The sequence below is a fragment of the Thamnophis sirtalis genome, unplaced genomic scaffold (assembly GCF_051295495.1).
Source record: "Thamnophis sirtalis isolate CommonGarterSnake01/CBP01778 unplaced genomic scaffold, rThaSir2_p1.2 scaffold_11, whole genome shotgun sequence".
Classification (NCBI taxonomy): Eukaryota; Metazoa; Chordata; class Lepidosauria; order Squamata; family Natricidae; genus Thamnophis; species Thamnophis sirtalis.
This window is the reverse complement of record NW_028261391.1, coordinates 19,730,169-19,756,944: the sequence shown is the minus strand read 5'-3', so window position 1 is coordinate 19,756,944 and position 26,776 is coordinate 19,730,169. Positions and strand designations below refer to the sequence as shown.

The 26,776-nt window shown below is 39.3% G+C and overlaps 1 protein-coding gene across 6 annotated transcripts; it reads right to left on the bottom strand.

The window, feature by feature from the left end:
• Positions 1 to 349: 349 nt before the first annotated feature.
• SLITRK3 (SLIT and NTRK like family member 3) lies at positions 350 to 26,715 on the bottom strand. Of its 6 annotated transcripts, none has more exons than XM_087725301.1 (3): positions 26,279 to 26,715; positions 18,943 to 21,735; positions 350 to 1,680 (listed from the first exon to the last, which is right to left on the bottom strand). In XM_087725301.1, exons 2-3 carry the CDS (start codon positions 21,713 to 21,715, stop codon positions 1,592 to 1,594), a joined length of 2,862 nt encoding a protein of 953 aa, XP_087581427.1. In that variant the 5' UTR covers positions 21,716 to 21,735; positions 26,279 to 26,715; the 3' UTR covers positions 350 to 1,591. The 6 variants fall into 6 exon arrangements, with proteins under 6 accessions (XP_087581427.1, XP_013927727.2, XP_013927728.2 ...); XM_014072252.2 differs by having other exon boundaries at positions 350 to 1,685; positions 26,279 to 26,714; XM_014072253.2 differs by lacking the exon at positions 350 to 1,680 and adding an exon at positions 16,275 to 16,712 and having other exon boundaries at positions 26,279 to 26,714.
• Positions 26,716 to 26,776: the final 61 nt, after the last annotated feature.

Genomic DNA, 26,776 nt, shown 5'->3' with positions numbered 1-26,776 from the left:
AGATTACAGACAAGGAAATGTGTAAACATCTGACAAAATACCATTTGGTAACTTGCAATTCCTAGTTGAAACTTTTTTTAAAAAAAGTTTGATGAAATAATAATGGCTGTGGAAAACATTCAGAGGCATTACAATAGTGCAAATGGGAACTGACCAGAGCATGGGTCCCTGTGCAAAGGGCATGTTAATTTATTGACATTTAGTAAACCACTGCATGTGTTCTTAAATGTAATTTTTTCAATGTGGCTCTTAAAAGTTTCAGTTTCAAAGCATTGAAAAATATTTATTTGGCTTTGCACATATTACCTATTTTCAGCACATTTTCAGCCTATAAAAAGAATAACATCTACAAGGAAATGACCTTTATTTTTCTTGAACATGTCTGCAAAAGTTCACATTAATGCAAGAAAGAGAAGACAGCTGTGTATGCAAGTAGAAAAATCATTTTTTGGCAGAAGAGGTCTTACCAATTCGTTGCAGATCCTTTTGGCTTAGTGAATCTTTTAACCTTCTTCAAGTTTGGATTCTGGCTTTAAACTTGCCATTAATTTGCACAAACCATGAATGGGATACAAATTTGACCTTGTGAATTATCAGAGACTTGGTTTTGCTTCACATTTGTCCAGCAAATAGCAATGAAAATAGCACTCCTATGCCTTAAAAAGAGACAAAAACACCATATTGTTTTACTACATTGTTAACAATGGTCCAGTGTACTGCTCCTGCAAAAACTGGAGAGGTGGTTTGGGCAGAATGATTCAGCCAGGTCAAAGCAAACCATAAACGATTTCACTACAACTCGCATTGGAGAATATGAGCATTTCACATAGAACATAACTTTTGAAGAACTCTTGTCAGGAAATTCAGCATAATATCCATTAATAAATCGAAAATAATAATAATACCAGACTCATAATTCAGGTCAGAAAAATAGTATCAATGAAATCAGCATTATGAAAATTCTTGGAGAATATAAAGGATTAATGTTAAAAGGACACCAAAGCATCACAGTAGAAGGATCTGCTGATAGGTTGCTTTGACTAAGAGGATTCTTTTCTTATTCACCATTTCCTTCACTTTGAAGTACAAGGATGGGTCTCTGATGAAATTTTCAGCCTCCAGGTGGGCTTGTATTAAAGGAGATCCTTCTGTATCCACACTTAAACTGCGTATGACTAAACACTGGCTTCACCATTCTCTATTATTTGTAGCCACAGATTAGGAAGGCTATACATTTCTTTGAGCACCAAAGAGGCTTTAGCACCTGCTTTTCAGTTTCTACAAGGCAGCTCCACAGCCTAACTACAAAAGCCCAATTTAAAAGAAAAATGAAGCAGAATTGATCACAGGTTGGGATGAAGAATAAAAGTGGATGCTTTTAGTTGATGGTTTTAGAGTCCTCCTCTGGAAGATGTATGCCACCTAAATGTATTCATGGATCTTGAAATGATAAGCATTTGTCTAGATGCTTGATAGGTCCAGGATGAAATCGTTGCTTGCATAGCAAAAGAAAATCCAGAAGGAAAAGTGCTTAATTTAACAGCATGTCTTTTAGTCCTGTATAAATTCCATCCCAATGATATAGTCAACATCATGTCTTCCCTACTTGTAAAGTGTAAGAAAAACAATCTTTTTCTTCACTTCCTTTGTCATAACAACTGGCAGCACCAAGGAGACTGTCTGATCTTAAAAGAAAGCAAAAACAAGCTTGTTCAGATATGGTTAATGCTTAGATGGAATTGCAAGGGGAAATAATAGGAGTATAGGATAGAATAGGAATTTAAAGGGGGGAGAAAAAGACCTGGGAGATTTATGGATTGTTGATTGCTGCATGGAAATAACATGCAAATACCAATGAAGTCATTAGGAATATATCTTGACTTGAGGAAGGATTTATGATCACAATTTCTCAACAGAGAAGAGTATTTTTCTTCAACAAATAGAGGATATTTTATAAATATATGTTTTTCGGGTATTGGATTTTTTTTCCAGGGAAAGGAAAATGCAAATGAAGACAGATATAAAAACATAACATTTCCATAAGACAAAACAAAATCTTATTAAAAAGCAGAGATGCCAAACATTTAGCTATCATGACATGATGAGATTATGGCAACAGATATTTAATTCAGGACAAAATCTGAATCCCTAATCCGGATTGCGCAGAGGCCTCTTTTAATGACATGAAAAATCTGCACATTAATAATCAGTTGAAGAGTGCATTTTAGAAAGCTCTTACAAAAGACATGAATGTGAAGAGGTGGTTTTTTTAACATTTCTTGGATATTCCAAAAAGAGAGAAAGGGACTCCTTCCTTCTAAACCAGTGTTTCTCAACCTTGGCAACAGAAGTCCGGACATCTTCAAGTTGCCAAGGTTGAGAAACACTGTTCTAAACTGTTCCACAAAGGTCATTGCATGCTTATTTATTTATTAAATTATTTTTTAGAAATTCACAGAGATGCCGTGACTTTATGTACTTTGTTATTTATTGCACTAGTATTAACTCCTATTTATACCAAATGAAAAATAAAACCTCTAAGTTCAAATTATAAATATTTCATTTTTTTCCCTTCTGTGAAAATCTTCCTATATTTGGCAATCTTCAAAGTGCATAGGAAAATCAGAAGTAACCTTATGTCGAATCTGATTTGCCCATCTACCCATAGACAAGCTATGTCCAGAGGTCTGGAGAGCATATTGTTAAAATGTGGAAATAAAATGGCCATTGTCAGATGTACAGTCTATTTGATTGTTTATCTTGGATTATTTAACTTTTGGAATAATATTATGCACAAGGTTTTGCAAAGATCTGGTTATATCACCATGTTAGATCACCTTTAAGCTCAACACCCATTGAAAAATAAGCAAGCAAACAATCATACAAAGGGGGGGAAAGCTCGGCATTCCAGATTTAGCAGCTAAAACATTCTCCCCAAAAGTCTTTTTAGGTTCCATAATGCCCCAGAAATTTAATATTTTTTTCTCAATGTTTTAAATGGTTTTAACCCTCTTCTCACATCTACAATCACATCATTAAACAATCAGAGATGGATGACTCAAACTATTGCAGATATACAGTATGACAGCTTTAAATACATTATGTTCTTCCCCAATTTTGCTTCTTTCTTAGAAAGCATGCAATTTTAAACAGAATTTTATCCTAATGCTTCTTTTTCTTCTTGTTGAGATCTTTAATACAAAAATTGGATAAGGATGATATATAAAGGACAATTCATTTATCAAGAAAAGTGTGGCCAGGATCCATTTACTTCACAGTTTACAAGACCAAATCCTTGAAATGCTTCATTCAAGAGTTGTAGATGAATGTACAGATTATTGGCCATTTTTAGTGACATAAAGAAGAAAGCACAGGACAAAACATTTTCTGTGATGGATATATGAGCATGCCAAAGTTGTTTCCTTGCACGGTGCTTTTTTTCTCTCCAGTAAAATGGGATTTGGTCTTTCAACATTTTTAATTCATTTGGAAGAATTAAGAAAATGTGAAATGTCAGGAAAAACATGATAGGAAGCTGATAGCTGCTTCCCTGATTTCCTATCAAGTAGAAACAAATCTATTTAAATATATACCATGGTAACTAACTAACATTGCACTGCTTCATATTGTGTTGATAATATGCCCATAGATGTAACTATTTTCCCAAGGACAATAACAGTTACCCGCCTTTAGTTCCATAGATTTTATGCATTGTCCTTAAGAACAGCCATTAGGCATCCTTGAATAGCTTAGATTAACATACCTTCCCCAATGTTACACTTTTAGAGAGCCTTTAATGAGAGTTTTAAACAAATCACACCCACATTTGTATTTGTAGTGATGCAATTTCAATTTGTACTTATGATGGTGCAATGAAAGAACTTTCATTATTGTATGTATCTGAAACATCAAATAAGCCACAGAAAAAGGCTACAACCTCCATACATTCTTGGAGTAATTGACTAACCAATGCCAGAATTAGAAATAGAAATTCGGGATCCTTGCCACAAAGCCATGCTTTGATGAACAGAGCTAAGGTCATATACAGACAGATTTACAGAAATAAATATGGATTCACATGCTCATAAAGATATATTAGTTAGGCAGATGGATGGATGCTACCTAGATTCTTAACCACTTTTGAACCCATAACTTTTACACTATTACAAGTCAATGTTTCCTATCTGTGATTACTGCTAGGAAGTATGAAAGTATTGCTTTGGTTTGTCAACCTACTTGAAATGAAGCAAAATAATTTGCATTACTACCCATTAATATTCAGTGGTACCTCTCATCATTAATTGGTTCTGGGAGGTGCAATGAATACCAAAAATGATGAGTACCAAACATTTTTTTTTTCCTATAAGGAATAATGTAGTGAGTCACAAGGCAGCTGGTACTGACAAGTTGTAGCTTGTGCATTGAGTGCCAAACAATGAGTACCAGGACAAAATTTTCATGTCAAAATGCATTGTGTACCAAATTTGATGAATTTCAAAGCAGTTGAGTACAAAGGTACCAGTGTACAGTTATTGCCCAAATTATGTCAAACTTTCTTATATCCAATATTCTATCCTATATTATGGATTTGATTTTAATAAATTGTTCTTTCTCAATACTTGACAAATTATTTGAATTCGCCCTAGCTTTAGTCAACTGCAGATATCTTAATTCTATACCACTGAAATCATATTCACTGGTGGCAAAGCTATATATCACACCTCATTTTGGGTTTCAACAGTAGGAGACATATTATTACTGTCTGTCCCTCTTCAGCAAATCAGAAACATTGTCCATGTTATTTGTGATACTATTTTCTCAGTCTCACAAGTCAAATACTTTAGCAGAGCTAGTAATACTAGTGAAATTATTTAAACTCATATACAGAACTGAAACCTGAGTGGCTTTTTCAAAAGAGGAATATAGCAAATAAAGACATCTCTGAAGGACTGGTGTTGTGGGACAGATAGGGTCCTGGCTATAAGATATCACCCACTTACACTCTGGCAACTATTTAATTATGTCTCTAAACATTCCCAAGGCACTGAAGTCAAAATTAATCGGGAGTCTCCCAGACTGAGTAGGATGATTTATTGCAATAATGCTTACTGCTTTTCTGCTTGGATTTCTGACCTCAGATAGTTTTCTTTATAATCATTATTTCAGTGTTACTGAAGTGATCCCAAATGTGTTTTTCAAAAAGCAACTGACTTTGTTGTTTTTTTCTTGAAGCTGTTTTGCTTCTCATCCAAGAAGCTTCATTCAGAACTGAAGAAGCTGCTTGGATGAGAAGCTAAACAGCTTCAAGGAACATCAAAGTCCAGTTGCCTTTTGAAAAAGTACCTTTGGGACAAACATGACCTGGGTGATTGAGAATATCCATAGACTGAGGGGAGATTTCTTAGACTGAAGGGAGATTTCTTAGAATCATAGAATTGAAGGGATATTAGGTCCACTTAAGTTTGCCACCTGATCAATGCCAGGAATCCACACCATAACAATGGCTATCCAGTTGGTACACAAATCCTGCTTAAATATTCCACCATCTTTGGAAAGATTACCGGTATTTAACCTCAATCTGCTTGTCTGTAAGTTAAAACAATGTTTTCTGTCTTAAACCTGGAAAGATTAGAAAGACTTTTATTGTTATATTATATATATATGACACATTTTCTGGTACTTGAAAACTGATATTGCATTTTCCTAGATATCTTCTCTTCTTAAAACATCTTGGAAAATATGAAGGTTTTCTGGGGAAGAGGGTAATGCCCCTTAGTTTAAAAGACACAGTGTTAACAGTCTTTTCTGAAGAAGCTCTCCCTGGAACCTGCTATTTCTTATAATTCTCCTCCAATTTCCAAACTTTCCTCCTTTGCAAATGATGGAGAAGGTAGTGGTGAACCAGCTTTAGAGACCTTATCTGGAGACCTTTCAGTTACAAAAAAGCATTGATCGATCTAGTTGATGACTTGTATCAGAACCTAGATGAACAACTATCACTTCTGATAGACTCGTCAGAAGCTTGTGCTATCATTGACCATGGTGTCTTTCTAAATTGTCTGTCATGTTTGGGAATTGGGGCATGCTTTATGACATTTGGACTATTTCAGACTGCGGCAGGGGTAAAATCTACTTAACTTTGCTACCAATTCGCAAATGTGAGCATGCGCAGAGCCTCAAAAATGGACATAGTGGGTGGGCGGAGCCTGCTACTGAGTAGCCTGCAAAGGTAAGTAGAACAGCGAGGGGGAAGGAATCCACTGTACCACGTGACCACAATCCTGCTTTCTAGATAATATAAATCACACATCACAGCTGATCGTCAAAAATACTGGTTCGCCCGAACCATAGCATTTTTTTTACTATTGGTTCGGATGAACCAGTAGCATTTTTTACTACTGGTTTGGGTGAACCAGTCCCAACTGGTAGCATTTCACCCCTGGACTGCGGTAATATGTAATCAGTGTTTGAGCTGGTGGAAACTCAAATGTAGGGTGTTTCAGAACTCAATAAAGCCCCATATTATTTAAAATCTGCTGAGAAACTGCTGAGAAAAGATAATTTCATGGTTCAGGGTGTTCAAATTTTTGGATATTGTGTCTAAAGTTTTAAAGTGGAGATCCCTCTCTCCAGTCCTATGTTGAAAGCAAAAAAAAATTAAACAGGAATTCACATTATGTGAAAATGAAAAATTCTTTACATATCTAATTTTTGTCTGACCCTTGTGAATAATGCCTCAAAACAGACACAAATTATAATTATAAAATGAAATGCACAGGTACAATATAAGTGGTACCTTGCTCAATAGTAGTAACTGTGAGATGAATCTTGGTGTCCTAGTGGACAACCATTTAAATATGAGCCAGCAGTGTGCAGCAGCTGCCAAAAAAGCCAATACAGTTCTAGGCTGCATAAACAGAGGGATTGAATTAAGATCACGTGAAGTGTTAATATCACTTTATAATGCCTTGATAAGGCCACACTTGGAATACTGCATTCAGTTTTGGTCGCCACGATGTAGAAAAGATGTGGAAACTCTAGAAAGAGTCCAGAGAAGAGCAACAAAGATGATTAGGGGACTGGAAACTAAAACATACGAAGAATGGTTGCAGGAACTGGGTAGAAAGAAGGACTAGGAGAGACATGATAGCAATGTTCCAATATCTCAGGGGTTGCCACAAAGAAGAGGGAGTCAAACTATTCTCCAAGGCACCTGAGGGTAGAACAAGAAGCAATGGGTGGAAATTAATCAAGGAGAGAAGCAACTTAGAATTGAGGAGAAATTTCCTGACAGAACAATTAATAAGTGGAACAACTTGCCTCCAGAAGTTGTGAATGTCTAAACACTGGAAGTCTTTAAGAAGATATTGGATAGCCATTTGTCTGAAACGGTATAGGGTTTCCTACCTAGGCAGAAGGTTGGACTAGAAGACCTCCAAGGTCCCTTCCAACTCTACTATTGTATTGTATTGTAATTAACTCCCATCTGCAGTATGGACATATACAGTATTAATGTAGGCATAATTGCTTATAAAAAAGAACTACTAAAGTGACTACTGTGTCTTTCTCCATTTCAATAATAATAATAATAATAATAATAATAATAATAATAATAATAATAATAATAATAATTAAATAATGGGTGGGGCCCGACTAGTAACCAATGCCAAATCCGGCGAAACAACTGGCCGCTGTGATACAATTGAATAATAATAATAATAATAATAATAATAATAATAATAATAATATCATTAATTTATCATTAATAATAATAATAAACAATTGCACTTAACAATAATTAATAACGATTATAATTAATAATTAATAATAGTAATAATATCATACAACCCAAGCATCAACTCGTAAAGGTTTCTATTTCCACATATGCACATGGTTACATTCCTACTAGTTATACCAATTCAGCTTACAAAATGTAATCTAAGAAAATATAAAGAAAAATATCTGGATAAGGAAAAACATAAGCTTCATCTAAGTTCAGAGAATAAGAATGTGGAGTATAGAAAATCCACAACTGCGAATACGTTACTCAGTTATTTATACATTTCTTTAAATCTGAAACCAAGAGTTCAACAATATTAAAATTACTATAAATAAAGACTGGCTGAATTAATTTTCACTTCCCCATTATCTCTTTTTGAACACCAGAAAACAATATTTTGGAACTTTTAACATAATCTTACTGAATAATAGTTTATTAATAGACTATAAAAATAGCCTACTCTCACCACCTTTTTATTTGAAGCTTCAATGTATGATTTCTGAAAAAAATAAAACTGTTTTTTCATACTTTGTCCTTTCATAGCAACCCTATCAGTGGTGGGATTTAAAAAAAATTCTACTGGTTTTGTGAGCGTGGCTTGATGGATGTGGCAGGGGAAGGATACTATAAAATCTCCATTCCCCCCCCCCCACTCCAGGGGAAGGTTACTACCATTTCCTGGGATTTGGGAAGCAGAGAATAGCTGGGACCTGGGCCAGTCAGAAGTGGTATTTTTCGGTTCTCCAAACTACTCAAAATTTCTGCTACCGGTTCTCCAGAACTGGTCAGAACCTGCTGAATACCACCTCAGAACCCTATGATGTAGGATAGGTTACAACTATGTCTTGCATCAGTTTTACAGTTAAGCAAGAATTTGAAGCTTGAGCGTTGCCAGACTGAAAAGATATTGCATTTAGATTTTAAATAACACATACAATCTACAAATTGCCACAAACCCACTCTTGCCTCCAGTATCTTTTATACTCAAGAACATCTTTAATCATAACAGGCTTATCTAAACAAGGTTGCACCATCTGGGTCCTTGTAATTATATATAGTCTCCAGATATATATATATCTATATTTTGAGAAGCTCAAAAGCTGAATCAAAAATTATCACCAAACAGTATTTTTTCTGCCCATAGAATTTATATTTTAAATCATCTCAACAATAGTTAACTTTATTTTAATCCAAACACTTTTATTTATTTTTTTGGCCTGCTTCTCTTGATTTGTTAGAATGCAGTCTTGACATGCCAAGGGCAAACACTTGTGCCACAATAGATAGATGCTTGGAATTGCCAATGAAGATTCTGTATAAACATCAGAGTTGCAATTCTTTATAGGTGTTAACCTATCTCATTGTATGATGGAAATAATGTGTGCTTGCCTTAAGGAAAAAGGAATGTGTGCATTTTAAACCTTCTCTTTCCTTCGCCCTGTTCTTCTGCTACTTCTAGCCATATACATACTTATTTAAATCAAGTAAAATGTTTTGTTCTCACAAGAAACTTAAATGCACTGAAAATGAGGAGCTACATGCTGATTAGGTAGCTTTACTTAGCATCGGTGGTGGCTTCCTATCAGTTCAGCCCTGTTTGGCCAAACCAGTAGTGGTCTGACAGCCTGGGTCGCTGGAACCGGCAGCAACCCAGGCCTGCCATGCCCCAAACTGGTTTTCCTACAGGGCCACCATCTTGATTTTCAGTTCTGCGCATGCACAGAACAATTGTAATTGCACACATTTAATTTTTTTTCTTTTTTAAATGTTTTGCGCATGCGCAGAACCTATTTTTGTGCAAATGTGCACACGTGCACCAAGCCAGCAGTAATGCTGGGAGCAACCCACCCCTGGTATATACCACAGATATGCAATGAAAAGCTTTGGATTTGTGTGAGTATGTTTACAATGCTTCTTTTTTTGTTCATTAAAGAAGCTAAACTTTTTTCAGGCTCCTACGTGAACCTGGAAAAAGTAAAAAAATAAAATAAAAAGAAAGAATGCTTCTACTTTAAAAGACATAGAGCATCTAATTTTGAGCCTCACCCAAAAGCCTGGAAAAAACCCAAACAGAACATTTTAATGAACAGATGATCAATGCTGTGCTTGTACCAGGTCCAAAGCATTTCTGAATCATTTGCAAAGCACCCATAGTTCTAGTAAAGAAGTTCATCTAATGAAGCATGCCCTATAAGCTGCAATAATAACCCTCTGAATTCCAAGTCAGTGATTGTCCTTAAAAATATGCAAGAAAATAAAATACATGATAGAATGCATTAGTTGTACGCCTTCGCCTGCTTTTCACCAACCTAGCATCTCCCAATGTGTTTCAGTAGCATCTGTTAACACATCTGGATTTCTAGGCCAGGGGAAAAAAAGTAACTCTGAAGGATAAACCAACAGGATGAGAAAATAATTTTAGCCTTCATTTCTTCTGCCAGCAGAAGAGGACCAGTAAATGTTTGTTTCAAGGTAATATCCTACAAAGATAGGACTACTTCTGCTAATTCTGAGGAGAATTGGATTAAATTTTGTTCCATCTATCTGTGCTAAAAATTTCCTTTCAAATTTTGTTTGATTCAGGTGAATGTAAATTAAATGTCCTGGCTCTAAGTCAGTGAATCTCATTTGCAGTTTTTTCAAATAGAAATGGAAAGTACATCTTTTGGAGGATTAACAGTTAAGTTTCACTGTTACTCATGAAAAAGTATTTGCATAGATGTGATTAGCAATAGCACTTAGACTTATATACCACTTCACAGTATTTTACAGCCCTCTCTAAGCGGTTTACAGAGTCAGTCTATTGCCCCCAACAATCTGGGTCCTCATTTTACCCACCTCAGAAGGATGAAAGGCTGAGTCAACCTCGAGCCGGTGAGGTTTGAAGTGCCAAACTGCTGGCAGCCGGCAGCCAGTAGAAGTAGCCTGCAGTACCGCATTCTAACCATTGTGCCACCGCGGCTCCTACTTATTTTTGCAAGATATAATTCCCATTGAATAAAAAATATCCCCAAATTTGGGAACCTCACATTCCTATATGAGTTTACAAAGAAGTTCTCTTTATGATAGGTTTCCTTGAATCATAATTGACTGAAGTCTAACAATGAAATCTGAACAAATACTGGAACAAGTCCCAAGGATTACAGAACAAGATTTTGCAAAAGTAAAAGTATTTCACTTTCAGCTTGAAAAGATAGTTAGTCTAATGTTTTAATGTAAGAAGCTAATTTTTTTTTAAAAAAAAGTAGTTTAGGCCACTGAGGTGAGAGGAAATCAAGTTTGAACTCCTATTTATGAGAATGAAAAAAATTACCTCTCTCAATAAAACATATAAAATAAAATAAGAGAAAATTACTCAAACAGTAATTTGTCAGTTACCAAGAACAAAAACAAAAGTTTTGTTCACCACATTAGAAAATTCAACATCAACAGAATTTTGATGCTTTAAAGATCATCCGAGGTTATAACACTCATTCAATTGTTACACATCAGTTGTGGAACTGACTACAATATGAACTTCATCCTGTACACCTGATTATTTCCCTGCTACAGCAAATGGCTCTTGTTCATTTGCAGTTTGTATAGCATTGTAGCAAAATCATTGAATTATCACAATGTGCAGCTAATCATTCTCATAGGTAACTTTATATTCTGGAACAGAAAGGAGAAGCAAAATGAATATGAATCTTATTACATACATTGTGATTGTCTATAAAACTCACAACTCCAGCTCATTCTTATTTCTAATATTCACACAGTTCCTTGGAATATCCTAAACTGACTAGAAAAGAGATGGCTAATTTGAATCATTTCCCCTAAACAGTACTTAAAAAATATCAAGCAAAGTATCAGAAAGTCATATGTCCTTTTCCTACTCATTATGAGCAAATTCAGAGAGAAAACACACAATCACAGATACACACAGAGATACATACACTTTTCTCCATCAACAGTCATATCTAACTATGTCCAAGTCCTTTTTCTCAGAATTATCTTATCAACCTGTACTGTATTAGCCAAGACATGACTTTCATCCCATATTCAAAATATAATTTACATGTCTGCATATGTATAAAAATATTGTGGTTTTTTGTAAATAAAAAAATACAATCATTACCATCTGTTGCAAAATTTATTGAGTTTGATACCTATGCAGCCTAGATAATAGTCACTCAACTTGCAAAATGTAGAAGCTGGAATTGAAGCACACTTGGAAAGTAACAGGATAGACAAGCTTGTATTCAGAATAGGCACGGACATCCCCCAAGGATAATGTTGATGAAGATAAAGGTAGAACAGGAAATTTTACTTGCCCCTTCATTCCATGTATCATGTTTTACTAGACAAGGCACTGAATTTTCCTTCCACACTGAGGGAGTCTGGTGGGGCTACACTCTCATTATTTGTAACACTTAGATGGACTTATATATCATTTCACAATGCTTTACAGCTCTCTGCAGGAGGTTTACAGTGTCAGCATATTAACAACAATCTGGGTCATTTTAGCCACCTCGGAAGGATGGAAGGCTGAATCAACCTTGAGCCTGGTGAGATTCAAACTGCCAAATTGCAGGCAGGTGGCAGTCAGCAGAAGTAGCCTGAAGCATTGGACTCTAACCACTGCACCATCATGGTAAAATCAGCATGCTGCTTTTAGAGGCAAATTCCAGACTACATACTGTAGCACCAATTTTTCTTAGCATCTCCTTCTGCTGCTTCACTTTGTTTAAAAGTGAAGTTTAAGTAAGCCACTTAATTGTTTACAGGATCAATAACCATTCAGTCAAATCTTCTTGGGCTGGGCTGTTTTTTCTGAACAACCTAAAAACCCTGGAAAAGGGTCTTCCAACCCTTTCTACCATCCGTGCTTAGCTTTGATGTTGTTCTGTGGTGTCAAAACTCCCAACAAAAGCTAGCACTTATTATGCTTGGCTATAATTCTGAAGGTAACATACTTTTCTAGAAAATCCATTGGGGTGTTGTTTAGTATTTCATTTGACTTCAAATTGCACTGCAGCTAGTAGACAAACCATTCAGCCATTTTTGTTTGACATCCAACCAGCTGTCACAAGCCATAATATTCCATTACAAAAAATGATCCTGAACAGTGGAAATATTAATTAATAATACCTGTTTTACAGCTGCAGAGCAGACATATTAATACTTTTGGGGGGGGGAGATTTTGTTCAACTCCAATTGCTTGCATGAAGAGAATCCACACCCACTGAAAAATACCATTTATTTAGCAGATTAACTGCTAAACCGAGGTCTGATTTTTCAACACTGAGAAGTTCTATAAGAAACTCTTCCATGATGGAGGGAGAAAACCCTGTGTCATCTCTTTCAGCTGTGAACTCATGGAAAATCTCAGGATTTGATCAGATTCCTATTGAAAGTGTTTCATCGTGGGTATATATACATGCTTAATCAGTTAATTACAACTATTCATTTCCTTATAGCAATAGCACTTAAGACTTATATACTGCTTTTCAGTGCTTTACAGCCCTCTCTAAGTGGTTTACAGAGTCAGCCAATTGCCCCCAACAATCTGGGTCCTCATTGTACCAACCTCGGAAGGATGGAAGGCTGAGTCAACCTTGAGCCTGGTGAGAATCAAACTGCCAAATTGCAGGCAGGTGGCAGGCAGCAGAACTACCGTAATCTGTACTTCTAGTACTTCATTCTAACCACTGTGTCACTGCAGCTTATGTATATAAACATGTATATATTTCATAATAAAAGATTTAATTTCATGTATGAAAATCTATGCATGAGACTTTTTTCGGGGGGGGGGGGAGAAATTGAATCTGTCCATCAGCTTCCCTGACCCCAGAAGAACTGAAATCTAGCAATACCATTTAATACATAAGTATACAGTTCACATATAAAATATCAGGTATAGGCAATAATCCATACTTATGACTCAAAAAAAAAAAACACAGAAAAAAAAATCTTCCATCCAAGATAAAGTAGGTCTTTATACTTGCAGGTACTAGCATTATAACCATCTCACACTTCTTAACAGTTTTTTTCCATCCTTGCCCCTTCAAATATTCCATTCTTAAATGAGATGGGTCTAGGTTGTCTCTTGCCTTTTGTGATTTTAATAGCTGTACGGCTGACAAGGATGCATACATATGCCAGGGTTGCTAGGCAGCTGACATTTCTCTACCACCCCCATGTATTACACAGGCACCCCCTTCTCCTTCTGCTCACTGGTGAAGTTTATTACATATATCCCTAAGAGGTCGGAATGGAAAATGTCTTTCAGGAAACTATAATATAGTATTTGGTATAAGCATTGACAGTGGCAACCATTTCCTTGATGATTGCCCTTAAAAAAATCTAAGAATTCTGTACCAAGGACTTCACTGAAGTATATTTTCATAACACTTCCCTCCTACGCATATAATGTAATTTCTTTTTCACAATTATTTCAATTAATATTATTGCTACTGCTATCTAACAAAACTGCTAATGGTGATAAACCATCTCCACTAATTACCCATCAGTCAGATTAATAAATGAAAACAGTCACTGATGGGATGACCCACTTTAGAGAAATGAACAGCTATAGTTCTGCCCATTAGCCACTCAACCCAGTAATATTATCTCAATTAACAGTTATATTATATACAGCAGCATTAGATAGCTGTCTTCAGACTCTTTGAATATGACAGACGTTAATGGATACCTGGTAAGCAAGAGAATTATCTATGCAAGGAAACAAGCAAAATTCAAACTCCGTGTTCTTCTGTCTTTCAAAAGCATTCCTTTGAATAGAAAAATCAGCCTTATATATTTGTTTTTGCTTAATATTATTTCAATATTTCAGTTCAAAACTGTTTTCTATTTAAGCCTTTGTGATTGACAATATAAACAAAAGAAAAATATTATTTATAACCATTTATCTCTAGTAGATGCTCACGTGATGTTATATTTCCAAGACATAATTAGCAGCTCATCATGTTTTAAAGGTTTTGTAAAATCAAACCTTATCCATGCATGCAGCAGAAAGAAAGAAAGAAAGAAAGAAAGAAAGAAAGAAAGAAAGAAAGAAAGAAAGAAAGAAAAGAAAAGGGGTCATAACTGCCTATAGAAAGTATCTTGGCTGAGATGAGTGGCTATTAAAATTGAATAAAATTTCAATTATTTTATATATATGCATGCTTTCTGATAATTACAAAAAATAGTCTTGTTGACCACCCAGCCCAACAGGAGAAACAAATGAGCTTCATGAAGTGATAATGATGTAAACCCAAAAACTGCAAGGACACCTCTATGCTAAAAAATGCACTTGAAATTTTCTAACTTCAGAAACTCCACATTAGAAATGATGAGCAGCAAATACTTTAGAAAACTCAGATGTATTGGATTCACAACCAGGGACCATAAAAAAAAGCTTTTTGTACATCTCAAACTTAAGACAACTATTGTAACAATTATTATGCTGAAACTTGATATACTTTTGCACTACAATCATATCCAAAGTTAGTTCTACCCAGAGTAAATCTATTACCTGTGAATACCTCCCCTCTTAATCTAACTTCCTATGACTAGATTTTGAACAGTAGCCTAATACAACCAAATTCCCTAGATTCTTTCTTCCTATGTGGAATAGAGCTGTTTTCTATACTATGGAATATGGTAATAATCATAATCATGTAGTGTAGGGAGGACTGTATCCACTTTACACATGAAAACTCCCAGTAGTTAAAAAAAAAAAATAGGGGAGAAGCCAATGGCTCACTCCAGTTAAGACCACAAGCCTGAGTAAATTCTAGAAAGCTGCTGCAATTCAGAACAGAGATGGACCAGTGGCATAAATGTTCCAGGGCCTAAAGTATACTTAACCAAAATCATAGTAAACTAAGCTACACATTTTATGACTTGAGCTTTGTACACAAGTTTACTTCGATTCAATATGCCCATGATTAATAGCACAAAGATATCACGAAGCAAAAACTGGGCTTTTGTTACTGCCTTGCTAATTGTACATCACAGATCAATCATTGCAAATAAGATTCAGTAAATAAATACAGCATTGTAATGTTCTCAATCCCACTGTCTGGCTGGAAGAGCCTAAATTTAATTTCTATTATTCTTAAGTGGGATACATTTCATATAATCCCTGGGTAGGTGAATATAAAGACAAAATTCAAGAATAAAATCTTCAAGCTAGGTCAACTGGCTTAGTTTCCAGAGCTGTGATTTTTACCTGGCTTTAGAACAGGGGATACGGTGAGTTTCCTATTCCAGTTTGTTTTAGCATTATTTTTTTAAAGGAACACATCCCGAGTGATTAGCGACCATTTGAAAGAACATATGTTTTACACCCAAGATTGCAATTTTTGCACTGATTCCTTAACTAAATTAGAACAAACAAATCATGGATTAAGAGTGTGAGAGGCAGATAGATTTTTCCACATCCCACCCCATTTTACAATAGAGACACTTTAAATTCCCTGGATAACATTTTAGTAAGACAAATAAATTGCTTTTATGACTTATTTTATTTTTTAAATACATTTCCCCTCTCTTCATGAGTGTGTGTCTGTGTGTCTGTGTTATATAAATATAAAAACCATTGCTTGAAATCGTCAGAAACAAGGTACCACCATCATATGGGTACATACTAAAGGAGGTACTTTCCACAGTTTCCCTTTAGTTTGCTTTTTTTTAAAATCTTCATGTAAGGCATTAGTGACGTCTGGTGAATTACATTCAACGTGATGATTTTCTATTAAGGGCAGATTCGATTCGGGACTCCAAATGGATAGGCTGTGTGCACACCATTCAAAAGTAGCCTCCTGGTCTCCGGGTGTCATTTCTGGAACTCGGGTGCCATCTACTGGCCATACGGGATGGATAATATTTTTTTCTCCACCAAGGAAATCTTTTCCTTCGGATTTTTTTCAGTGTCAACTCAGTTCTATAAGAAACAAGATACCAGCTAGATACCTTGGAAAGGAAATAAATGAAACAAGCAAAGGTTTTTTTTTTGCTTCTTTTCATACTAGTCAAAATGGTTTGGGGGAAAAGAAAAAGACTCTACGAAGTTAATTTGGCAATATAGCAATTCTAAAGTAAAAGAAAAGAGATATTAAAAAATAATATCCATAGCAAACACAAGACCACTTCATTATCTCAGCCCATTGATCTATGATTTCAGGAAAAGCAACATGCCCACAGTTAAAAAAAATGCAGAAATTGATGCCTCCCATTCTAAAAATAATATATAATATATTCAATATCTTTTTAAAAATTAAACTTTGGGGGGGGAGGGTTTCAAATCAAATCAAGTGGCTTTTCCTTGCAGCAGAAGGTAAATAATGGTACTGATAATTTCAAAGAATGAAATAAATCTATTGCATATTATTACGTAGGAAGAAACTCATTCCGATAAAAGCATAACAAATTGAAATGGAGGAAAACAGAAGGAGCAGAAGGGAAGAGGGAAGAGAGAGAAAGAGTTTGGAAATAAGATTTTAAAAATCCAAAATAGCATTTTTGATAGAAAAATTGCAGAGATTGTTATTTTTGTTATATTCGATTAACATCACAATAGATTGTACTGGTATTAATAAAAACAACATGGACTTAACGGGAAGCAAGGGTATGAACAGGGTATAGCTCAAGTTTTTTTTTTAAATTCAAGCTTTTGTATCTTCTAATATATATCTATTTTTTTTCAAAATGTTTTATTAGGAAAGCTATACCAGACGCATCACTGTACAATGATTAAACATTACCTTTACAATTGATATTTACTTGAAAGTACAGAATAAATATATGCACATTTGTATTTGTGTCTGTATGTGAGAGAGTGTGTGTGAGAGCAAGGAAGAGAAAAAAGAAAGAACATTAAAACTGTTTCTTCTAAGAAATATCTGTGATTGGTATCCAGTGAGTTTTATTTTCCCCGCACCTTTACACTTATTATGTTGGAGTCTTAATTAGAAGTGTGGCTGCTATTGAATAGAAAAGTAATAAACTTTTAAAAAATAATAATAATAATGGAACTGACCTTTTCTTCCCACAGGAATGCCACAAGAGAGAGGGAGAGCTGAAAAGCTTGGCTTAAAATAATAATTTTAGGCCAGCAATGTCTCTCATCTCCCTTACACAACATTTATTGTGGAAAATGGGGGGAGAGTGGGCACCTTGCAATAATGGCGAAGGAAGCTGGTCGAAGGAGGTTGGAAGTAGAAAGTTAAGACTGAGATTGGGGACTTGTGTGTGCGTGTAGGTAAAAAGGAGAGAAGAGAGTGAAAAACATTAACAGAGGACAACTCCACCCTCCCCAAAAGCAGTTTCCAGACATGCAGCTAAGTGCATTTTTGTTGTTATTCACCCCACTTTTGTATTCTTTTAAATAAATGTACAGAATCTGTGCCATGATAAAAGGGGGGAGGGGAGCTGAAGATGTTTTGAGTTCACCTCCCATTGTTCAACGTAAAAAATAGAATGAAAAGGTTTGTGTTTCTATAGTATTTTGCTTCTTAAAAGAACGAGTGCAGGTGCGAGAGAGAGAGAGAGAGAGAGAGAGAGAGAGAGAGAGAGAGAGAGAGAGAGAGAGAGAGAGAGAGAGAGAGAGAGAGGAAGGAGGAGGAGGAAGAGGAGGAAGAGGAAGAGGAGGAAAAAGAGGGGAGGATAGTACACACAGAATTGTACTTTGTCAGGATCAAGACAAAGTTCCCCCATGATGCTAATTAATAATAATATTCTTATATCTTAGACAACATGGCACAGTCAAAGTCTCAGGTTTTTGTTTTTCAATATAAAAAAATAATGATTGATTAACATCTGCTGGCAAAAGTCTGCAAAGGCACTTTTATCGATTAATGATCATCTGAGTTAGGCCCTTCCTCCAAACCAACAACTGGCAGGGGGGAAGCACAGAGCTGTATCTTCTAGTATCAGCATGCGGTGGTCAGGGGAGGAAAGGGGAGAGGAGCGGATGTGATGGGAGGGTGCTCTGGGGCTGGGGAGGGAGTGGGAGATGCTGGAATTTGGCTGTAAAAAGCTAGATGTTTTTTTTTCTCAAAACCTATAAGTGGTCTTCTCCAGGACTTCGAGGTAATCCGGCTTGGTTTGGAGTTTGGCCCTTAACTCGAGGTATTCACTTTGGGGGGTTTGATGATGTTCTGGGAAGCCCTTACCAGCTGAGAAGAGAAGAGTTTCTTTCAGTCTGGCGTCCTGTTGTAGGTCTGGATATTGCATGCCAGGGGGGTGCACGTGCAGTTCCTTTAATTTGGGCACTGTGCCATATAGGCAGTCCACAAAGCCCACTGAGCATGGAGGGACCAATGGGGGCCTCTCCCTATTGTCTAGAACGGCACCAGTAGGGGGGAAGAGTACTACCCCACCATTCTTCTCATGGTGGAAGACAGGCGGCACCAGGGCTAGCTCCCCCAAAAGAGGAATCCCCACACCAATTCCTCCTCCAGATGGCTGAGGGTGTGGGTGATGGTTGGTTGTCACTATGGTGTTGAGCTGCGAGCTGGACACTGCCAGATTCCATTCCTTCTCCTTCTCCAGCAAGGTCCTATAGCAGCTACTGTTCCCACTCTCCTTAGTGGGGTCAACAAACTGTTCCCCAACACAGGTAGTACCTCCATTGCCACCTCCTAGAAGTATGTCCCCAGGTGGCCCGGATTCCCCTGCTATAACTTCATCTTCTTCGCGCGGCTTGTAGATGGGATTGTTGCACATCTGGGTTACCGGATGAGGGATGTAATCATAAACATGGCCCATAGGCGGTGCCTTCTCTGGGGATGCACTCATTCCACCACCTCCTCCACCGCCTGCCTCCTCAAAGAGGTGATGACATTGCATCTGGATGCCCGTTAAGTCAAGGGCTTCCTGCCGCTGCTTGTTCCGGAAAGGAAGCTTCTTGCGCCGTCGGCGTAAGACAAAGGCAAACAAGCCTGCAGCAATGAATACTGCAGAGAAAAACAGCACAAGTAGACTAAGGATGAGCACAGAGAGTGGTACTGGCCCTCCTCCAGCTGGGGATAGCTCATAGGGTGAGGGACTGGTAGGACTTGGGTGACCTGATGGTGGTGGAGCTGGCGAGGCAGTGGCAACATGTAACATTTCTGGACACAGCACCTCCAACTCCACAGAGCGGACATCTCTATTAGTAAGGTTCTCTGGGCTGGCACAAAGGACATCCCCCACCACAATGACAGAACTGATCGTCTCGATCCACTGCTTGAGAGGCACCAGATCACACATGCAATCCCAAGGATTGAGTTTCAGGTCAATCTGGACAATGGCATTAAGGTGCTCCAACACACCAGCCACAGGCAGGTACAGGAATTTGTTGTTCCGCAGGTTGAGTCTGGCCAGGGATGTGCCAGCAAAGGCATCAGTAGGCAGGGTCCTCAGGAGATTGTCATTGAGGAAGAGTAGCTTCAGGTTAGGCATGAGACTGAAGGCGGCGGGTTGGATCTCCCTGATCTGATTGTACTCAAAGTACAGATAATGCAAGCACTGCAGGCCTCTGAACATGCCTGGGGTCAATCTCTCAATGTCATTGCCATTCAAGTATAGGCTTTTCAGATTAGGCAAGTTAATAAAAGCCCCGTCCTGCACATACGAGATCCGATTGTTCCCAAGATGCAGAAGATCCAAGGAAGAAAAATTCCAGAAATCTGAACGGTAAATTTTTTGTATCAAATTCCCACTCAGGTAGAGTTTCTTGGCATTGATGGGCCTGGGTAAGAGCTCGGAAATATTGTGGAACCCTCTCTCCTTGCAGTTGACAGTTAGGCCCAAATCATTGATGTGCAAACTACAGGAGCAGCCAGTAGGACATATGATGGGTATAGGTGGCCTTGTCTGGTATGCAGCGATCGGAGGCTGGTTGGGTGCAGGGTACAGGCCTCGAGGTGTAGGTGGTGGTTTGGGAGCCCTGGGCTGTTTTGTTGGTTTGGGCTGCTTAATGGAGGTTTTATATTCAACAGAGGAAGCAGTGAAATGGAAGGAGGACAACATGGAAGAAGGTTTAGTAGGCCAAGCATTTTCCTTGCTTGAGGGTAACTGAGGGACACCAACGCTGACAAGTTCTGAGTCAGACAACATGGGGCAGAGTTTATTTCTTTTGATCTCCCTCAAGTCCTTGCCATGGAAGTGAAAGGGGGTCTCACATGTAATGTCTCCCACAAGGGCAGTATATGGAATACGCTCCAGCCAGCTCTTCAGCTGAACTATTTCACAAGTACAGTTCCAAGGGTTCTCTTCCAACTGAATCTCCATCAAGCTCCTACCAATGTGGTCCAGCATCCCTCGATAGGAAAGTACTTTCAATCTATTCCCACGCAAGTCCAAGTGAGTCAGAGACACCGACTTAAACAAATTGGTCGGAAGCATGGGAATTAGGTTGTCGTTTAAGATCAGGACCCGGAGTTTACTCAGGTTTCGGAATGCCCCACTTTCGATTCGCTTAATAACATTGTAATCTGCCTGCAGATATTCCAGGCTCTCTAATCCCAGGAAAGTATCATTCCGGAAAACGTCTAGTTTATTCTCATGCAGGTACAGTCGCTTCAGGATTTTGAGCCCATTAAAGGCCCCCGTCTGGATGTCTTGCAGTGCGTTGTTGCCAAGGTTAATAGAAACAGCATTGTTCAAGTGGAGAAAACTGTTTGTGTATAATCTTCTCATGGAGTTTCTCTGCAGGTAAAGTTTGAAAGGTCTTGACCATGATTCCGTTATCTGGCTAATATTTATAAATCCCTTGTTGTCGCAGTGTATATGAAAAAGGCTTTCTTTGACTTCACAGTAACAAGGATCGAAGCAAGCTTCCTCAATTTCCTCTGAATCCTCAATCAAAGGAATGGGGGTAGTCCAGGCTACTGCGATTGTGCTTAGAAGGGTAATCCACAGCATCCTTCTCTGACGGGGTGGATCTGCCATTGAAGGCTTCATGGTTCGGATGGATTACGAGACTGTAAGGAGAATCAACAACACAAAGGGATTACAATCGATCAGCATTTCCTTTAAAAATATATTTTAAAGCAATCGGACCTGGGAAGAGGGAAGAGAAGGAATGTGTTCCTGTCTTCATCACAAAAGGGAAAACAACAACCACCACCTAAGCAGCACGATTCATATTTACTTACTTTTCCTACTCAAGTGATATCCAAACATTTAATCAGGCAGTGTGGCCTTCTCTCCCCCCACCCCCAGCCTGCCCACTCTTTATCTAATGTTGTTTAGTACATAACACCATAATGAAGGAGAAAATGAAGGCTATAAAGGCCTGTGCTGCAAATGATCTAGAAACATTATTTTCACCCAAAAGCCGAGACAATGTTCAGGAAGCAGATGCACAAGCTCAGACTCATATTTGCATTAATTAGAAATGAAAAGATGCATCTGAAGAGAGATTTAATTTTTTACCCCCTTTTTCATCTGGATACTCAATTAAGGATACAGGTTATCACTGTAAGCAATAAGCAAACACACACTTAACTTTCAAGGGATGGGATTCCACCAGGGGAATATCCAATTTTACCCGACACCACAACAGACATTGCTGAAGAAAATGAGGACAAACAACTTTCCGATACCTTTGAATCCTAAAGAAATGCTTGCGACTGGGATTAGAAACTAAACACCGTACACAGCAGCAATGCCAGACTCAAAACAAAAAGAAAAATTAAGCCTCTGCTCTTCCCAGCGCCCAAAAACAAATTAACACAACTGGGATATAGTACCAGATTTATTTATTTTTTAAAAAAAGCATATTCCATATTAATCATTTCAGCTGATTAAAGCATTTAGAGATGATTAATCTTTGGAAAAGAACCTGCTGTGCCATCTACAGATCCAAGTTGAAGGCTAAGCAATGAAAAGGCTGATAGGGAGATTGTCTGGCTGTACATTGAAGGGGGGAGGGGTGATACTTTGAATGATGATGCCTTGTACCCAGAGGTCTACCCAGGAGTGATCCAGCAAGGGGGAAAGGAAGAACTGGAGGAAGACTGAAACTTGGGAGGAGATAAAAGACTTTTCCATCAACCACAAGCAAAATAGCCACCCCTTTCTAGTAAAAGCCACCCCACCACCACACACATACAAGAATCAACTTAAAAGAGGCTTACCAGAACACAATGACCTACACAGGTTTCTCAGCTTTTCTTTGTTTCTTGGATTCCTTCTTCCACTCACCCACCCCCTCCATTCCAAAACAGAAGAATAGACCACTGTTAAAGACTAGGCATCCTGACAAAGGTTGGGGAGGGGGGCTTCACTGCCCTCCATCTACTGCCCATTCAAAGGTTTGCCAAGAGTCCTGGCATTTTGTTGGGCTGCCCTCTCCGGCAAAGGAGAGATGGATTCTCTCTCGCTCCCTCCATGCAGGAGAAGACACTTCAATTCCCTCCTCCCGATAAATTAAAAAAAAAAGGGAGGGGGGAACCTTCATGGTAAAAGGTCATCTTTAGGAAGAAAAACTGGGAGGGGAGGAGTTAGTGGGATTCGCGTTAGGGAAGAAAGCAAAGGATTCATTTGGAAAGGAAGGGAATTGGGGAGCCCGGTAGGAAGAGAATATACGAATAGGGATGGGGAGGGGGGAGGAAAGCAATATCTCAGTTCAGCATTTTCATTTTACTCTTTGCCTAGGCAAGCAAGCACAGCGGCATATGGGTGTATATTATTATTTTCTCTTCTATGTTTTTTTAAAAAGATGTTTGATCCAGGCACACATGGGGGGAGGGGGAGGAAGAGAGAAAGGAAGAGAGAGGGAGATCCAGAAAAAAAAAAAGCAGCTTCTACTTACCGGGGCTTGAAGGAAGAGAGATTTTAGCACATTTGGAGAGTAGAAAAAAATAGGGAGGAGGGAAAAAAAATACCCTGGGAAATCTTACTTTAGCAAAATAAAGGGGGGAGGATTACATATAGGCAAAGAACGTCCTCAGCTCTTTTTTTCTTTAAGTTGCAAAAATAAATAAATAAAGGTTTTGCTGGTTTCTCTTTCTCTCTGCTCTGATTCTATACTCTAGCTTGGGAGCTGAAGCAAAAGGGAAGAGGTGGGGGGGTGAGCAAGCACAGATGAGACGTGGTAGGAATGCAATGAGCTTCTTCAGGATGCAGAGATACTGCTTGGCACAGTCAATGGAGCAGGGAGGAGAAGGGGGCTGCTGCAGGCTTCCCAGCTTCTGCTGTAGCTAAAGCTGCCTGGGCTGGGTAGCACCAGCTCATTCATTGGGGAAAGAAACAGAAGGAAGGGTCTGGGGTGGAGGTGGGAGACCAACCGAGGAAGGGAAGCAGAGCTTCTCCCCTACGCTCTGGATGCCTCTATGGACCTTATTGCCTCTGGATCGGTTTTCCCTACCATGTACTGGAGCTTCAGGAAGACGCACTTGGCACCCAATCGGGAGCACGCATCTGGGAAGTCCTGCCTGACTGTACAGGGTTTGCCCCCTTCCTCTGTAAAGAGATCTATCTATCTATCTATCTATCTATCTATCTATCTATCTATCTATCTATCTATCTATCTATCTATCTATCTATCATCTATCTATCTATCATCTATGGTATCTAGCTAGGAAGAGGTCAGAAATGGGGGAATTCTGAGATGATGGGGGAGGCTGGAACTGAAATGCCAGAACGGATTTGAGCTGGAGGTGGTCCCTGCCCTCATTTCCCATGAAAAATAATCTATTTGGGGGGAGGGGGTGTTGAATAGGGAAGCCCCCAGGGCTCTCAAACATTCAGATTCCACCAAATTCTTGAGAGCAGCAGACCTTAAGGCAAGATATGGAACTATCTTACATCCTGGCAGGAACGATTCTTAGATTCTCTGCAGTTCTCCATCAAACCTAAATCTTTCCCAGGAGAAGAAAATACAAAAGCAGCTTTGTGTCTGTTGGTGTGTGTCTAGATATGTGTGTCTAAACAAGGACCTTTTCTCTTGCCTGACTTTTTCCTATTCTTCTCATCCTCTCCCCCCCCCCCCATTGCACTAGAAAGTCTCTGCTCTCCCTTCCAATAGGCTAGTTAAAAAAATAACAACCCACTCTAGAAGCAAGGGTTGAGTGACAAGGGACCTCTTTCTCTCTTTCTGGCCAAAAGGAAACAATGGACAAATTTAAGGGCTGCTGCCCATCCTTTCATCAAGGTATCTCGCCTCCCCCTTTCTACGATTCTTCCCTGAAATCTACCCCCAAGGGTAGCCTGCCTGGTAGAAGGAAAGCAAAGGGAAAGCTCTACTCTAAGCAAAATTTATTTCTGGATCCAAGAGGATGACAACAAAGACAAGGAGCCGCGAAGGTAAAAGAACATCCAACCTGCATAGAAAATAGGGGACAGTGGAGATGGAAAATCGTGGTTACTCAAGAGCATCCAAAAGAAGGTTTGCTGATATAAGAATATCCTCTGATCAATACAGCAAATGGAGTTGATGTTCAGTCTTTTTTTTTTAAACCCAGGATCAGTTCCATTGTCAAGTTCTCTGAAAGCTGAGGTTGTATTAGTCCATTCTGTGGCTTCCAAAGCTGCCCACCTTCCTGCCCTGTCTAAAATTCTTCCCAGGTGGAAACCACAAACTTTATAATATTCGCCGATGGCTCTCTCCTAAATGGACACCGTTTAGAGCAAATAGAGATAGCATTGTTTATCCATGGGTTTCAATCAGGGAGGAAGGGGCCTTGTCGGCAAAATCCAGTTGCAGCCTACAAAATGGATTTGGATGGTTTGCTTTCTGCCTTGCCCCTAGAAACGGGGTAGAGGGAGGGGGGGCGGTGAGGTTGTCAGGTGGCAGTGTCATTGGATCCCTTGGGAAACCTCCCCCCCCCCACAACTCTATCTCTGCTCTCCTTACCATATTCAAAGACCTGGGATTGTTACAATCATTGAAGGGTAGGTTGAGTGAGGGGTTCAAAATCAGACAGGCTTGCAAGGAATGAGATACCTATTCTCCTAAGAGGCCCCACAAGGATCTCCCCCCCCCCCTGTGAGTGTGTCCCACCCCTCACACTTTAAATAGCTCCATAGGCAGTGGCAGCAACAGCCACCTTGTTACCATGTCCTCTGGCACCATGGAAGTGCTCCTTAGTTGCGGGAGGAGAAGGGGAAAAAAAAAAGCAGTGTGGTCCTTTATTGCAATGGACAGAAACCGCGGGTTTAAAAGGCAGGGATTTCTGCGATTTCTTGGAGAGCTGGGGAAAAGGCGATGGATGGGGGGTGGGGAAGGACCTTAAGAAATGAAATGGAGGGAAATTAGCCCGAGGCAGTACATTACCGCAGCTCTTTTCCTGCACGAACAGGTCTGGGGAAATCCTTCTTTGCAATCAGCATCAGAGCAAAAGAGAAAGAAAGAAAGGCGTACCTGTATCCCATTTTACCCGCGCGCTCTTTCCCAGGCATGCAGAGATACAAACAATCTCCCGCGGCCAAAAAAAAAAAAAAAAAAGCTGCAATCGAGCTTCAGTCGGTCGCCAGATCTACGGACAAACAAAGAGCCAAAGAAGGAAGGGCACCGAATACCTAAGGTGATGCGCGCAGGATGGGCCGTCCGGAGATCGGTGGGTCTCTCCCCCGGTGGCGCGGCTTTGCGGACGGAAGGACGGTCGCGTTTTCCTCTTCTTCTTCTTCAGGAATCGGCTTGGCAACTTCCATTCTGGGCCGAGGCGCAACGTGGCCAACTTCAGCCCTGCTGGCCCGCCGCCGCCGCCGCCGTCGTCTTCATACGCCCACCCCCGCCCTCAGCCCAGCGCGCCCGGTCCCTGTTTGTAATCCGTCCCCGCGAGCTCCTTTTCCCGCCCCTCCACTCCCCCTCGCAAGTTGGCCCGAGGCGAGACGGGGAGCCGCGGCGAGGAAACGCTGGGCGGCAAGAGGAACGATCGCCCGGAGGAGAAAGAGAGCGCTGGATGCAAATCAGTCAAGCGGGTCATGGCGCCTTGGCGGAAAAAAAACGCAGCTCGCCGGACGCGCCGCGCCTCGCTTTCTGCCTTCCCACCGCCGCGTGGCCGCCCGCTTCCAAGG

What these genes read in the sequence shown, in the direction of transcription:
- SLITRK3 (XM_014072247.2), bottom strand. Translation starts at nt 21,715, where the DNA reads ATGAAGCCTTCAATGGCAGATCCACCCCGTCAGAGAAGGATGCTGTGG.